The following is a 15,923-nucleotide window of genomic DNA, read 5'->3' as shown; positions in this document are numbered from 1 at the left end:
GATGCCCACATCCTGAGCAGCACGCTGTGCGCGGCGCTGCACGTCGAGGGGCTTCATTTCCGGGGAGACATAGATAAGCAAGCGGCGAAGCCGCTCCTTCACTGAATAAACCCGTTTGGGTTTCCCTGTCTCTCATCTCAGAGTGCAGGGCTCCCCCCACAGCCAAATGCAGTAATTTCTTTTGTCTAAAAGCAGTCTCTGTATTGTTTTTGTTGAGCAAAAACAGCTACATAGCTACTTTTGTTGCGTTTTAATGTCTGTGTATTTTGTATTGCGCAATTGTCATTAAAAATCAACTCACGGTTGACAGCATTTTCGTCATTATTAGTCTGCATATTAAGATGTCAACGTCATTTTCACCTGTTCCGAACTCGTGAGAGGTATTTGCTTTTCAGATTACGAATATTTTTCTATTTTGAAATCGCATGTTTATAAGAGGGTCTAAAATGTTCACAGGTGTACTTAAGCTGGTAAAAGCATCAATCTAATGTTGGTCTCTGTGTCCCGTCTATTTTTCAGAAACGGTTAAATTTCGGTAAATGCAGTAACTGTGATTATTTCCACGCGCACATTGGCCAGACGCTTATTTACAGGTAATTACTAGTGCAGTTTAGACTCAAACTCGTTGTACTCGTTTGCCCGTCTCCGCTCCTGTGTGTCGTTAAATGTGATCAGTTGTATTTAAGACTATGTATTCGAGCTATGTTTTAAAGATTCGTCAGTTTTTGATCACTTAAAAGACCAAACGCATAAAGTCAGTTTGGGGGACAGATAAAAAAAGATCATTGGTATATCAGTATTTTAAAGTGACTGAAGTTGAAATCAATTGTGTTTTTCTTTTGTTACATTACAAAGGAAAAAAGACAACAGAACAGTGCTGTGTTCTATTAATTTATAGTTAGCTAATAAGTCGGTCTCTCCGGTAACCACCACACGAGAGTTATTTGAGTTTTTCATGACCAGTCAACGGAAACTCCCGAGTGACGTCAGTCCTCCGAAGTCGCCGAAGATGACGCTGTTGTGTGTGTGTGTATGTGTGTGTGTGTGAGTGAGAGAGAGAGAGAGAGAGAGAGAGAAGCGGGAGGGGGGGGGTTTGTGCGAGCGAGCGCTGAGTGGAGCGGAGGTGATGAAGAGGATGGTGAGGCTGGGAGCGGAGGATGGGAGGAAGAGTGGAGTGAGAGCCAGGCTGCACAGCAAGGGCTGAGTGTGCGTAGCGGCAGTTGGAGCGAGAGTGCGCAAAGAAAGCGGAGTTCGCTGCAGGACTCAAACATTACAGAAGCGTTTAACCCTACGACAGCATTGCAGCGGAAACTTTAAACTTTTACCCGGCGCGGCTTGCCTTCTGTGCGGGATACAGGCTTTGTTTCGCTGCAGGGTAGAAGAAAGGCAGGGATACACAGTCGCGGAGAGCGGGGAAGCCCCGTGCGACTGTTTAAAGAAGGAACCACAGAATGGCGGCCAACATGTATAGAGTCGGAGGTAAGTGTGCATTGTTTTAATTGAAATTTCTTCTGCTAGGGAAGTAGCCAGTTGGCTACCTTAATAATTCTTAACACTCTGTTTGGTTATATTACTGAGTGGATTAAACGCATTTAATACCTTATATGACATAGTACTGGCATTTTGATTTTTTCCAGCAAGCCCGGCAAATTAGTTTGACATCGCTGACTGTATTTTCGTAAGTCAGCTCAAAAAGCCGGTAGCGAAGCCGGCTGGCCGCGCACCGCGACCCCTCGGCCGGGTTGTGCGGGCTGCTGTCGGCTGCATCGGAGGGAGAGGGCTTGGATAATTCCGGGTTCGCACCGTCTCTTCCTCCACAAAATCACACTCAGATGCACACGTCAGTGATGCGAACGCACACACACGGTTAAAGCATCTGAGCAAGTAACTACGAAACTATAAACCTTCACGATCTTGGATAAAACGGCAGTGCTGTCGTGTAGTCTGGTAAGAGCGGGTATATGTGGGTTGAAGTGGTTGCTTTCAGTCGTTGGAGTGCTCTCGCCGGTGATACACTCCGTGTGCCTGGGTTTAATAACGCTTAGCGTCAGAATGCTACACGCGTAGCTGTGTGAATCTCTCTCCGTCAGAAAGTTTCTCTGTGCAGGTGTGATACAGGTGTGATACAGGTGTGATGCAGATGTGATACAGGTGTGTGGCGCTACACGTTTCCTTTCGGAGCGGAGCGCAGAATGCGATGCTTACGTTTACGTTTCATTCATTTCAGTCAGTGCGACCACGGCAGGTTCAGCGACCGGGTTTTATAGCGACGCGAATAAGCGCACCGGCTCATTGTGCTGCTACACTGACACTGACTGTGCTGCTGACAAGTTGGCGTGTCTGATACCAGAATGCTGTAATTTCAGTCATTTTGAACAAACTCTTCATGATTTCCTTATGTCATGGCAAGATGGATTTAAATGCATCCTACAACAAAAACGGCAACATACTGAACGACGGTAGGGTACTAACTGAGCCAAATAAATACAACGCTTATCCCGGGTGGTAACCCGTCATCTTACCGAAGGATAACTCGGTGTGTCTGGAGGTGGAAGGGGTGCAGTCTGGGGGTTGTGTAGCTGGATTTTTAAGCCTCCCAGGAGAATCAGGGGTGTTCCATCCTCTGAGGAGGAGCTGAGCGGGACATCCATGTCATCCAGAAATGCCCCTGAGGGACCTGATGGGGCAGAGAGTGATGGGGGACAGGGCAGTTGGGTTGGTGATAGTTATAGTATGATATCTCACAAAGATGATGAGGGGGGGGTGAGAGGAATAGCAGAGGAGCCCGGCAGAGGAGATGAGCCTCGCTTTCCCACCATCCTGCCCAGAAAGAGTGGGTGTGAGCCGAGGAGAGGGAGTGGGTGCGGAGGTGTGGTCAGGGGGGTTCATGTCTCTGTAAGGGTGAGAAGCTGGAGGGAGAGATGGGAGGAGCAGGCCTGAGGTGAAGCCGGGCTGTAGAGTGGCAGCCTGGCAGGGCCAGAGGCCCCCTGCGGCAGTCAAAGAGCCAGCCAGAGGCTGCCGGGGTGGCGAGGGTGTGTGTTCTTCAGTGGACAGGAGCAGACAGGGGGCGGGACATCACACACGAGAGAAAATGCAACGTCCAGTGCAGATCCAACAGCAGCTCAGCTATCCTACAGGCCAGCACTTTAGCGAAAGACACACAGAGCCTGAAACTGAGCTCCAGGTGACAGACTTCTAAACACTGACCTGCAGGAGCAGCCGGACGCTCGCGCATTGCGGGCGTCAGCAGGGCAGGGAGCAGCCGGACCGTCGCGCATTGCGGGCGTCAGCAGGGCAGGGAGCAGCCGGACCGTCGCGCATTGCGGGCGTCAGCGGGGCAGGGAGCAGCCGGACCCTCGTGCATTGCGGGCGTCAGCAGGGCAGGGAGCAGCCGGACCGTCGCGCATTGCGGTCGTCAGCAGGGCAGGGAGCAGCCGGACGCTCGCGCATTGCGGGCGTCAGCAGGGCAGGGAGCAGCCGGACCCTCACGCATTGCGGTCGTCAGCAGCATGGCCTCCATTTTTGCCTGCTGATCAGAGATATGCTGTGTGCAGTTTAGACCCAGAACGCGGTTGCACTGGCACTGACAGGTTTAAACTTGGTGTAACGCTGTTTTTTGGCTGTCCTGCACCAGGGAGGTATGTTTCTTACCTTAAGTAGCTCCTGTTCTTCCTGATGTGCCCGCGTTCGGACACCGCGTTCAGGCACCGCGTTCAGACACTACCAGCCAGCTCCCCAGCAGCTGCAGATTCAGATCCTCATCTGTATTCAGCAAAAAAGAGTATTAACCCAGCCTCCAGCTGTTTGCCCGGTATCACGTCTGTTACCTCTTTACCTCGGCACAGTTTCAGCACTTTCACATTTCTGCACATCCTGCAGACAGCCGGACTTCACCCGTGTGTTTGAGCGTGCTCCCTGAGTTTAACAGAGGGAGTACAAGCGTAGCTTTACAGCACACGGGGTACTTCCCCTTCACCTGACAATGTAGGAGCAAGAATATTATATCAGTTCTGCCCTCCTTTCCGATCCCCTCTTTTCTCTGAGCCTTATGTGGTCATGACATCTTCCCAATCATGACTAAATGATTTTAACCCTTTCGTACATAAGTTCTAAAATATTTCAGACTGCCCCCCAGCGTGGCTTATTTCAAGCAGCACGTGCTATGTTGCATGGTTCATTATGTTTTCATCAGCGTTATTAAGCTTCTCACAGTTTTCACGGCCGCATTTGCTATACTTTGTAACGTTAAATCACCGTTTCCTCAAAGCTAACATTAGCTAGAATTTTTCCAATCTAGTGTTCTGATCACGACGGTTTGACCATACGCACGAAAGGGCTAATCACACCTGTGTGACCGTACGTGCGAAAGGGTTAATTACACCAATACTTTTATAAAATCACTGTTTACAGAAATTTCTGTGTGGACCTGTCTCAGTAATTTGATTGACAGGCACTCTATCATTGGTTGTCGTCCCTGGTGATTTTCTCTGGCAGGTTCCTGTTCCTAGCTGAGTCCTGATTGTGCCCCTCACAGCTTGATTCCTGTTGACAGGTTTTGTTGATTGAAGTTTTACTCAACGGCGTTGCAGTGCAGGTCACGGTGTCTGCTACAGCAATGTGAAAGAAAACAGTCAGTTAATTACTGCTGTGCCAATGTCTTGATTCTTGTTTGATTATAATTGCCAGCTAATTCCACAGCAAGCAAGACTTGGAACAGGAGCTGCTCTAATGGCCTTGAAAGCTTTGCAGCCCTCTAGTGGCAGAGCATGCTTACTGCAGTAGCCTTGGGGAGCCACTCAGCCAGGTGGTGAATGAGACGCTTCTGTTAGCTGTGCTGTTTGCTTGGTGCAGCAGAATGGGCCTCAGAGCCTAAGCAAGTGGCCAAACTCCGTGTCAGCAGCTCAGAAACGGCGTCTGTCCTCCTTTTTCTGCGGGCTTTGCACACTTTTAGCTGTACGTACAGGAAAGAAAAGCCACGGTGTTGTTTATCTACCTCTGGTTTGGTGAGGACTGCAATCCTCCAATCACAGATGCTATCAGACGTGACCAATCTAACTGTCAGATGCAGTGCTCTGTGTAGTCCCCTGTGTGTGGGGTTTGCTCATAGCTAAAGTTTTCTTTCGCCACCAACATAAGAATTATATAAATATTGTAATTACTTTTTGAGATTTCTTCGCTTCTGAGTGGGTCAGTGGAGCTACCACCGCTGTGCGCTAGCCTTTATCAGCCCGGACAAAGCGTCGCTCCAGCACGGCTTTGCTGACAGACTGAAAGGTTTTATCATCGATTCGGAGGGACATGTTTCAACGTGGCAATTACAGACACACGTTGCAGCTGATAAGCTTTTGCTTGATAAGAACAAACAAACTCACCGCTGAGCTGAGAGGGCTGAGATCTTCTGAGTGTTGCTGGTACTGAAACACATGTTTGTGTTTGTGCATTAGCTTTTCAAATGGGGGGGGGGGGGTGCGGCGGAGCAGCCTGCCTGTTCTGTGCACAGAAATATGTGTCTGAGTGTGATGGAGATTACCCAGCTGCTGGCCTGGAGGCTTTAACCACAAATCCCTGATGAATCCGCTCCAGTCGATGTCTTACAGAAAGACCAAAGTCAGCAAGATCCCACCAGCGACATGCAAGTTTGATACTCCACTGGAGGGTTTGATATCCACCTGGGAGATCTTCAGGGTTTGATATTTTACCTTGCAGATCTGCAGGGTTTGATACTCCACTGGAGGGTTTGATACCCACCTGGGGCATCTGCAGGGTTTGATATTTCACTCTGTCTGACAGTCTGAAAATGTGCAGTTTGGGATGTTTGATAAGATGCTGGCAGTCACCACCTTCGAGAGTGAGAGGAGGGAGGCTTCCTGAGCAGATCCTGGGCTCCTCCATTCTGGTGCTGATGTGGTTCTGTAAACAGCATTATGCATTAATGCACCAAATCTCAGCACACAAGTAAATATTTTATTCCAGGCTTGGGGAGGGGGGTGAGTGTGACTTGCGTCAGTGGCTACTGGTGTAAGACAGCAGCAGTGCATGATGGGAAAATGTGATCACAGACACGGTGCTGAACTGAATCTTTTCTTCTTGCAGATTATGTCTACTTCGAGAACTCCTCCAGCAACCCTTACCTGATCCGCCGAATTGAGGAGCTCAACAAGGTGAGAGAGAGAGAGGGAGGGCCAGAGGGAGGGAGGGAAGGAGAGGGGGAGGGAGATTATTACTTCCTTTCTACCCTTCCCTCCCGCTTCACACACCCTTCGTCAGCAGGAAAAAAATCACCAGCACCTGACTACAGGCCTCTGCAGAATCTGAACGCTCTGAGCCAAAGGTCAGAGGTCAGCTTTCTGACCGTTTTATTTGCATTTCTTTCAGAAGTGACTTTTGAGCTGTACTGTCCCTGGCGTCTCTGTGCTGTCACAGAAACACTGATGCTGATGAACACTGAATACAGTCCATTGTGAATAAAATGCAAATAAAATAAAATAAGGGCTGGTGGGCATCGCCCACGGGAGAGACAGGCTGGGCCACCGTTACTTTTGCATAATATTTTTAACAGACAGTTTTTCCATTCACATGAAGCTGAGTGGGGCTGTTGCACCCAGGCTGAAACTGCTGTGCCTGTAGCAGTGTCTCAGATCAGTCACAACTCGAGGTGGATCAGAACCACCCCTGTCTGGACTGCTGGGTGCATTTTACAGTTTATAGACTCATATCTCTGACCAGGCCCGTGTTGTACAGTGTTAAACGTACAGACCGAAAGCTCTGCCCGTCGTGCAGAGAGCTGTTCGATCCCCCACTCCGCCCTGCAGTATGCGCGCGCCGCCGTTGCCGCGGTAGCAGGAGAAGGAGCTGATTTCTGAGGCAGACCCGCTTGCGTAAGGTTGCGTGTGTGAGAGAGTTAAGCTTCATTACGTAACAGCTGAAGACTGAAGAAAGAGCAGCCATCACGGCACACGGCCCTCTCCAGCCGCTTGTAAACGCTCTCAGGAGTCCTGAAGGGGGGGGAGTCCACACTGCCACCCCAGGTTATCCTGAAGGGGGGGGGGAGTCCACACTGCCACCCCGGGTTATCCTGAAGGCGGGGGAGTCCACACTGCCACCCCGGGTTATCCTGGAATGTCAAACAAAACTCACTAGTGACGCGTTTGTGTGTGTGGGGTTCAGCTTTTGGGGATCAGTGATAATGCCCTAATACTCCTTATCACACTCAGAGCTGATCACCTCCCCCAGTGAGGGTAGCCCCATTTCTCCTCCTGTTCGCATGTGTTTGGTGGCTGTCACTGATCGGGAGTTAATGACTGTTGTCCAGGATCTCTTTGGCTCCCCTAGACCTGTGGTTGTGTGTAATTTAGACGGCTGCCCCAGCAGCCAAAAATTAATTATACTCCACTTACAGAAACGCACACTTAACAGCGCTTTTTTCCCCCTGAGCTAAATGAGTGATATGCGATCAGTGCAGGTAGAATGTTCTGGAAGTCTGATGACAGGATGACTCTACCTTTCGCTGTGCTGGCGGCGTTAGGGTGTGGTTTAATAGGGAGGGAAATGAGCTGCCAATCACAGTCACATGACTCAAACTGCAGAGACTGCTGGACTCAGGAGGGGTGAAGTCAGCATTAAGAGCAGGTTTCACTGATTTGTTGTGTGCTTAGAATAAAATTATAGTTTCTCAGGTTTAAACAGATATTTTTCAAGTAATTACTTTTGAATGTCAGTTTAAATTGTTGTAATAATATTTAGATATTTTCAGCTCAGAAGGCTGAAGGATCTGAAATCCCACATCTGCGGTTGTTGTTTTTGAATTTCTCTCCTTTCTCCCCCTGATTAGCTGCTTTGTCTGTTTCAGACAGCCAATGGCAACGTGGAGGCCAAGGTTGTGTGTTTGTTCCGGAGGAGAGACATCTCTGGGAATCTCAACACATTGGCTGACAACAACGCAAGTAAGAGCAGGGTCCCCTGTCTGCCCTGAGGCTCCCGAAACCGCTCCTCATGTGCGTGTGGCTGGTTGGGGTTAGGGGTTAGGGCTAAAAACCGCTCCCGTAAGGGTGTGTGCGTGTGGCTGGGTTCTCTGTGAAAGAGAAGTTACTCTGTGGAGTGGCAGAAGGGCGGAGTTGTCTGCCTCCTCTTCAGCTCGGTAAATCCGTTTAATCACCCCCCCAGCACGAGTCTCCACTCAGACACAGGCCCCATGCCCAGCCCCCCCCACCCCCCCACCCGGCACCAAACAAAGGACCCTTCATCTGTCCTCAGAGTCTGTGGTGCACAAGGGGTTAATTCTTTAAGACCTGTCCACATCTGTGCTTGGGGACAGGAGTGCCGTGTGTGTGTGTGTGTGTGTGTGTGTGTGTATGTGTGTATGTGTGTGTGCGTGTACGCGTGGGTGCGTGCGTGTGTGTGTGTGTGTACATGTGCGTGCGTGCATGCGTGCTTGCTTGCGTGCGTGTGTGTGTGTGTACATGTCTGTGTGTGTGTGCGCGCGCGTGTACATGTGCGTGCGTGCGTGTGTGTGTGTGTATATGTGTGTGTGTGTGTACGCGTGGGTGCGTGCGTGTGTGTGTGTGTGTGTTTGTGTGTGTGTTTGTGTGTGTGTGTGTGTGTGTTTGTGTGTGTGTACATGTGCGTGCGTGCATGCGTGCTTGCTTGCGTGCATGTGTGTGTGTGTACATGTCTGTGTGTGTGTGTGTGTGTGCGCGCGTGCGTGTGTGTCTGTGTGTGTGTGTGTGTGTGTGTGTGTGTGTGTACATGTGCGTGCGTGCGTGCGTGCTTGCTTGCGTGCATGTGTGTGTGTGTGTACATGTCTGTGTCTGTGTGTGTGTGTCTGTGTGTGTGTGTGTGTACATGTGCGTGCGTGCGCGGATGTGTGTCTTTGTGGGTGGTGGGGGTTGGTGCCATGGGATTAGTTGGTGTACAGGGGTTTCCTGCTGTGTCTGGCAGGGGCTGGGCAGCCATTGCGGGTGGGGTTTGGTGGGTGGGAGGAGGAGTTGACAGAAAAGGGTGTGGCCTTCTCTGTCAGGATTTCCTGTGGCCTGGAGCAGGGGCAGCGCGCCCATCCCCCCCCCCCCCCCCCCCACACACACACACACACACACACACACACACACACACCGAGCGAGAGAGAGAGAGAGAGAGAGAGAAACTGAGCGTGAGAGAGTGAGTGTGAGTGTATATGTATGTCAGAGGGAGAGAGAGAGTGAGTGTGAGTGTATATGTATGTCAGAGGGAGAGAGAGAGTGAGTGTGAGTGTATATGTATGTCAGAGGGAGAGAGAGAGTGAGTGTGAGTGTATATGTATGTCAGAGGGGGAGAGAGAGTGAGTGTGAGTGTATATGTATGTAAGAGGGAGAGAGAGAGTGAGTGTGAGTGTATATGTATGTCAGAGGGGGAGAGAGAGTGAGTGTGAGTGTATATGTATGTAAGAGGGAGAGAGAGAGTGAGTGTGAGTGTATATGTATGTAAGAGGGAGAGAGAGTGAGTGTGAGTGTATATGTATGTAAGAGGGAGAGAGAGTGAGTGTGAGTATATATGTATGTAAGAGGGAGAGAGAGTGAGTGTGAGTATATATGTATGTAAGAGGGAGAGAGAGTGAGTGTGAGTATATATGTATGTAAGAGGGAGAGAGAGTGAGTGTGAGTGTATATGTATGTAAGAGGGACAGAGAGAGTGTGAGTGTGAGTATATATGTATGTAAGAGGGAGAGAGAGAGTGAGTGTGAGTATATATGTATGTAAGAGGGAGAGAGAGAGTGAGTGTGAGTGTATATGTATGCAAGAGGGAGAGAGAGTGAGTGTGAGTGTATATGTATGTAAGAGGGAGAGAGAGAGTGTGAGTGTGAGTATATATGTATGTAAGAGGGAGAGAGAGAGTGAGTGTGAGTGTATATGTATGCAAGAGGGAGAGAGAGAGTGAGTGTGAGTGTATATGTATGTAAGAGGGAGAGAGAGAGTGAGTGTGAGTATATATGTATGTAAGAGGGAGAGAGAGAGTGAGAGCCTGACCCTCAGAGCTGCTGGCTGTGTATACATGAAGAGAGAGGGCAGGTAGCGTTTTTAGGCCATAAAGAGGAGGCTCTACCATTTAAACCCAACAATTAAGATTTGACTTAAAAAGAGTGCTAATTGTGCTCTAAGGGAGTGAAGTGCTGGTCCATCGCAATCCATGATTCCATAAAACGGGATAAACATCCAACAGGATCCTGCATGCAGAAACTATCTCTATATCAGAATATCTTTCAAAGTTACACGCAGGGCTGAATTAGGCCTTTATCAGCCAGCTGCTGGCATTCCAAAAAGAGCATTAACATTCTGGGTCCTTCTGCAAAATAGTGATTTAAATGCATACTGCTGCAGCCCAGGGTAGAGTCTCCTTGGCCAGCTGGTCCTGAAGCTCACTGCTCATCCTCAGTAGCCAGCTTCAGAGAGACACTGCTACAGGCACAGCTTCTGTGATTGGCCCTGAGATGTATAACTCCTCCCCCTCTCTGTGACTCCTCCCCCGTGCATCTGACCCCTCCCCTTGCGTGTAACCCCTCCCCCTATGTCTGTCTGACAGGAGACTTCGAGGAGGAGTCAAAGCAGCCAGCGCTGTCTGAGTCACAGAAACACCAGCTGAAGCACAGAGAGCTCTTCCTGTCCCGGCAGTTTGAGTCCCTGCCTGCCACTCACATACGGTAAGCTCACCCACCGCTGGGAACGTCGCCCCCTCCAGGTCATCTGGCTGCTCGCATCCATTACATCGTAGCAAAATAAGCAAATCGCTGCAGACGAACAAAGCTGGTTACGCCACAGCCGTTAGTTCAGAAACAGTCATGATGGGTGTTGCTGAGATTACATTCAAACATGGGCGTAAATTACGGGGGGATGGGGGGGGGTTTAACCCCCACAATAATCAAAACTGACCAATACAACCCCCCATATAATCACATTCATGGAGACCTCAACCCCCCCAATGTTCAACCCAAAGTTACACTCTTGCATTCAAAGCAATCTTTTATGCAGTTTGTGTGCTAAAAATTTATCCAGCCAATCAGAGGCTGCGGTACTTACTGTACTGGTGCACTTGATTGACAGGTGTTTAGAATGGGGAAGAAATGTCTTCATGTGTGACTGCTGGCGAATGACAGATCAGTGGAGCTGAATTCTGCTGTCAGGAATAGGGGACAGTGCTGAAGAGACCCACTCCCACAGTTAACCCTTTCCCCACCCCCTGTGCAGGAAGTGATGTCAGTGTCACATGTTGTCTGTCCCCAGGGGGAAGTGTAATGTGACGCTTCTGAATGAAACCGACCTGCTGACAGGATACCTGGACAGGGAGGTGAGACAGCAGCGTGCTCACAGTGGTAGGAACCAGAAGGTTGCGGGTTTGATTAGCAGGTGGGATCTGTGTCTTTGTACCCTTCAGAAAGGCACTCATCCTGAATTGCATGTATATGTGAGCTGTGTAAGTCTCTCTGGAGCAGAATGTAATTTGGATGTAACAGTTCCTCTGTGTCACATGTAAACAGGCTCTGCTTCAGAGCAGTATGTGCCGAGTTGATTGGTCTGGAAAATGTGCTTTTCCCAGGAGAGCATGTACGAGTGACCATGCCTTATGGGTCGTAACTAAAAGCTTATACCCGACGCGGGGATGGACATTTGAATGCGGGACAGTAGCGTAGCATAGTGGTAAGGAGCAGGGCTTGTGACCAAAAGGTTGCAGGTTTGATTGCCCCCAGGGGCACTGCTGCTGTACCCTTCGGGAAGGTACTTAACCCGCAGTTGCCTCAGTAAATATCTGGATTCGAGTGTTAGCTAAATGACAATAATGTAATGTCTTTGGTTCTCAGATACAGTTTTGTGGTCATTGTGGTTCCAGGATTCCTTCTACTACTCGCTGGTGTTCGACCCAGCCCAAAAGACCCTGCTGGCGGACCAGGGGGAGATTCGAGTTGGCTCCAAGTACCAAGCCGAGATCACTGATAGGCTAGCAGAAGGTGAGTGTGCCAGGCAGTGATCACTGATAGGCTAGCAGAAGGTGAGTGTCTGGAAAGCCAGTAATCAGCGCATGGGGATGTTGTGATATCTGTGTTGTCTGACGGTCTGGGTCCCTGGTGTCGGTCTGCAGGGGAGACAGACAATCGCATGCAGGAGAAGCTGGAGACCAAGGTGTGGGATCCAGACAACCAGCTGAAGGACCCGCAGATCGACCAGTTCCTGGTTGTGGCAAGGTGAGTGTGGTGTCTGCTCTCTCTCTCAAAAAATGCATGGTTCTTTAGTGACTGAGTGAACGGGAGTGTCCTGATTGACACTGGAGATTGGCGAAAGGATTGTTTTTCTGCAACAGTTCACTCTCAGTGCTATAGGGCTTTCACGCTTTACTGCTCCAGAGAGTCACTTCATGGGGACAGCACTGTAGTGGGGTGCAGCTGTATTGGAGTGCAGCTGTAGTGGGGTGCTGCTGTATTGGGGTGTCGCTGTAGTTAGGTGCCGATGTAGTAGGTTGTGGCTATATTGGGGTGCAGCTGTATTGGGGTGCAGCTGTATTGGGGTGCAGCTGTATTGGGGTGCAGCTGTATTGGGGTGCAGCTGTAGTGGGGTGCAGCTGTATTGGGGTGCAGCTGTATTGGGGTGCAGCTGTATTGGGGTTCAGCTGTATTGGGGTTCAGCTGTATTGGGGTGCAGCTGTAGTGGGGTGCAGCTGTAGTGGGGTGCAGCTGTAGTGGGGTTCAGCTGTAGTGGGGTGCAGCTGTAGTGGGGAGTTGCAGTATTGAGGAGACGCTGCATGGCGTTGTGGCTACATCTGGTCATCAGAGAGATGCTGCAGAGGTCATCATACAGTCATCATTCACAGTCAAATTATCTTGTGTCCCCAGCCCAGAAGGCCCAGAGAGAAGCAAATGGTTTGTCCAGTCCTTTATACATTAGCTCAGGACTCCCACCTAGTGGAGAGTAAAGGAACTGTAGCAGCAGGATTGTGCAAAGCTCTGCTCTCCCTTTAGCCTCTATTGGCACAGCAGAGATGTACTGAACACACGTTCTCACGGCTGTGAGAGGGACCTGTGTTTGTAAAATCTAGCAGCTCCATTTGTATGGCTGAGTGGTTCTTTCCAGTGATGTGTCAGAGACTTTTCTGTGTTTCTCCGCAGGGCTGTGCTGTGTTAGAAGCTCTGTGCTGTGCTAGGAGCTCTGTGCTGAGCTGTGTTAGGAGCTCTGTGCTGTGTTTCTCTGCAGTGATGTGTTAGGAGCTCTGTGCTGAGCTGTGTTTCTCCGCAGGGCTGTGGGCACATTTGCGCGGGCGCTGGACTGCAGCAGCTCCATCCGCCAACCCAGTCTGCACATGAGCGCGGCTGCAGCCTCCAGAGACATCACACTGGTGAGACGCTAATGCTGCTCTGGAATGAAGCGCACCGCTCACACCGCTCTGCTGCTGCTCTCTGTGTATCTCTGCTGCTGCTGCTCTCTGTGTATCTCTGCTGCTGCTGCTCTCTGTGTATCTCTGTATCTCTGCTGCTGCTGCTCTCTGTGTATCTCTGCTGCTGTTCTCTGTGTATCTCTGCTGCTGCTGCTCTCTGTGTATCTCTGTATCTCTGCTGCTGCTGCTCTCTGTGTATCTCTGCTGCTGCTCCCTGTGTATCTCTGCTGCTGCTGCTCTCTGTGTATCTCTGCTGCTGCTGCTCTCTGTGTATCTCTGCTGCTGCTGCTCTCTGTGTATCTCTGCTGCTCTCTCATCGTCTCTCTCCCTCCCTCTTTTTCTCCCTGCTCACTCTCTCTCCCCGTCTCCCTCTCTGTGTGCTGTCCGGCACCGCCGGGGGTCAGTTCCACGCCATGGACACGCTGCAGCGGTGCGGGTACGACCTGTCGCGGGCCGTGACCACGCTGGTGCCGCAGGGAGGTCCGGTTCTGTGCCGGGACGAGATGGAGGAGTGGAGCGCCTCGGAGGCTGCGCTGTTCGAGGAGGCGCTGGAGAAGTACGGCAAGGACTTCAACGACATCCGGCAGGACTTCGTGAGTGAGCCAGACCGCCGTCCACACGAGTTTACAGGGGAGCATGGGGTAGTTATTCACCAGCTGGTCATTGGTTCCATTATCCCAGAGGGGCTCTGACGTCATACCCTAAGACAAGGCACTGAATGTGTGTAAGCAAGGAACCCCAGACACAGATGTCACCTGTTCATAACAATAGTGTTCGGCCAGTGGCTTAAAATACAAATGGCCAATGTTCCACTGCGACTGTTAAAGCACACTGGGCTCAGCAAATATATCTAACATTATTGTTAGTAGTAGATCTCGTGGTGTTTAAGATGTAGTCATGGCTGACCTCTTGCAGGATGCAGATACGCACTGCTGTGAGGTCGGCATGCAAGTTGCTAATATGCTAATACGCTAACATGTGGTGCAGTTGTGTGTGAGACCCTTCTCTGGTGTCCCTCACAGCTGCCCTGGAAGTCTCTGGCCAACATCGTCCAGTTCTACTACATGTGGAAGACCACAGACCGCTACATCCAGCAGGTAGGTCCCTACACGCCCCCAGGCCCTTCTCCCAGTGTGTTTAAAACCAGCTCAGCTAGTCAAAGACGTTGGGCAATATAATCTCTTCGACTGATTTCCTTATTCTTATAGAATATGTTCTTAGACTTGTGTTCAGTTAGAATGCCCTGGAGTAACAGTGCAGTGAGGCCCATGTGATCCAGGGAACTGGCCTCAGCCTCCCACCCGACAGGCTGGAGCCTCTCACTGATGCCTGTCCTTTCCTCGGTTGATATAAGGCCTCCATTTCCACTGTGAGCGCCCCCTTGTGGAGGCAGGTCCAACCTGCACAGCTATACAGCATTGTGTAATGCAGTGTTTACTGGGAAGAGGTGCGTGGCTTTGCTGGGCACGGCTGGCTTTATGGGGTTAATTTTATGGGAATTTTATGGGAATTAATTTTATGGGAATTTCTTTTCTCTTCAGAAAAGACTGAAGGCAGCTGAAGCAGACAGCAAGCTGAAGCAGGTTTACATCCCAACTTAGTAAGTAAATACTCTTAAATACCCCCTCTTCTTCACGAGACTGCCTGTCAGGGCACCAGTGTGGAACCCAGAACACTCAGTATGCACCCAGGAGGGAGAGGGAGAGAGACCGAGAGACAGGCCGAGAGAGAAAGAGACTGAGAGACCGAGACACAGAGACCATATTCTGGTGTCAGAAGAAACTCGGTTGCCAGAATCAGCTAGCAGTTGACACAGCTAAACATCCCTGTAGTCTCACGCAAGTCTCTAGCCCCATTCATCTGCACAGCTTCCCCTCCCTACTACAGTGATCTCTGCATTCACCCACCTGTTTGAGCTCTCTGTCTCCCAAGCTCCTCCTCATTCAGTTCAGTTCATTATGCATGAAATACATTTTTTAATTGTTTCCAATATTTTACAACATAATAAGAAACCAGGGACACTTAAATGTGTGACCACTGAAAGTATACATAGATTTTACTTACATACATAGAATTTGTAATTAATAGGCAGTGTTACCATTATAAATGATATAGACTTTAAGAGTAAAACGCTTTGTGTGTTGTTGGTCGGTGCTGCGTGGTTACTGACTGATCCTCAAGCTGAATTATCTGTCTTTCTCTGTTCTGCAGCACCAAGCCCAACCCGAACCAGATCCTGGTCCCGGGCGGGAAGACGGGCGTGAACGGGTCTGCAGGGTTCCAGAAGAGTCTGAGCTGTGAGAGCTGCCACAGTGAGTGCCTTACACGTTATCCGCTGGGCGTTGAACCCGCAGCACACTGGTTACCCATGCCAGGACCTTCAGTCACGGTGCCACACTGCTGTCATTCAATGGCAGTTTTCACGCTGTTAATCACAGAAACATGTGTCTGCGACCACAGTTTCAGGTCTCTGCCTTTATTCCTGGATAATCATTTCTGTCTGCCATCAGTGCTGAAGGTGGCTCAACCCACTG

General features: G+C 50.2%; 1 protein-coding gene across 1 annotated transcript in view; it reads left to right on the top strand.

The window, feature by feature from the left end:
- Positions 1 to 1,139: 1,139 nt before the first annotated feature.
- LOC118774582 (metastasis-associated protein MTA2-like) overlaps positions 1,140 to 15,923 on the top strand; it is an 18,946-nt gene continuing 4,162 nt past the window's right edge. Inside the window, exons 1-12 of the mRNA XM_036523935.1 lie at positions 1,140 to 1,479; positions 6,094 to 6,161; positions 7,850 to 7,943; positions 10,552 to 10,669; positions 11,250 to 11,313; positions 11,854 to 11,971; positions 12,103 to 12,205; positions 13,251 to 13,350; positions 13,794 to 13,982; positions 14,412 to 14,486; positions 14,931 to 14,989; positions 15,601 to 15,701. Coding sequence (XP_036379828.1) covers positions 1,452 to 1,479; positions 6,094 to 6,161; positions 7,850 to 7,943; positions 10,552 to 10,669; positions 11,250 to 11,313; positions 11,854 to 11,971; positions 12,103 to 12,205; positions 13,251 to 13,350; positions 13,794 to 13,982; positions 14,412 to 14,486; positions 14,931 to 14,989; positions 15,601 to 15,701 — 1,117 coding nt within the window. The 5' untranslated portion in view covers positions 1,140 to 1,451. The remainder of the gene's footprint in view (positions 1,480 to 6,093; positions 6,162 to 7,849; positions 7,944 to 10,551; positions 10,670 to 11,249; positions 11,314 to 11,853; positions 11,972 to 12,102; positions 12,206 to 13,250; positions 13,351 to 13,793; positions 13,983 to 14,411; positions 14,487 to 14,930; positions 14,990 to 15,600; positions 15,702 to 15,923) is intronic.

Source organism: Megalops cyprinoides, chromosome 3, assembly GCF_013368585.1.
Source record: "Megalops cyprinoides isolate fMegCyp1 chromosome 3, fMegCyp1.pri, whole genome shotgun sequence".
NCBI classification, from domain to species: Eukaryota; Metazoa; Chordata; class Actinopteri; order Elopiformes; family Megalopidae; genus Megalops; species Megalops cyprinoides.
This window is presented reverse-complemented; position numbering and strand designations above follow the sequence as displayed.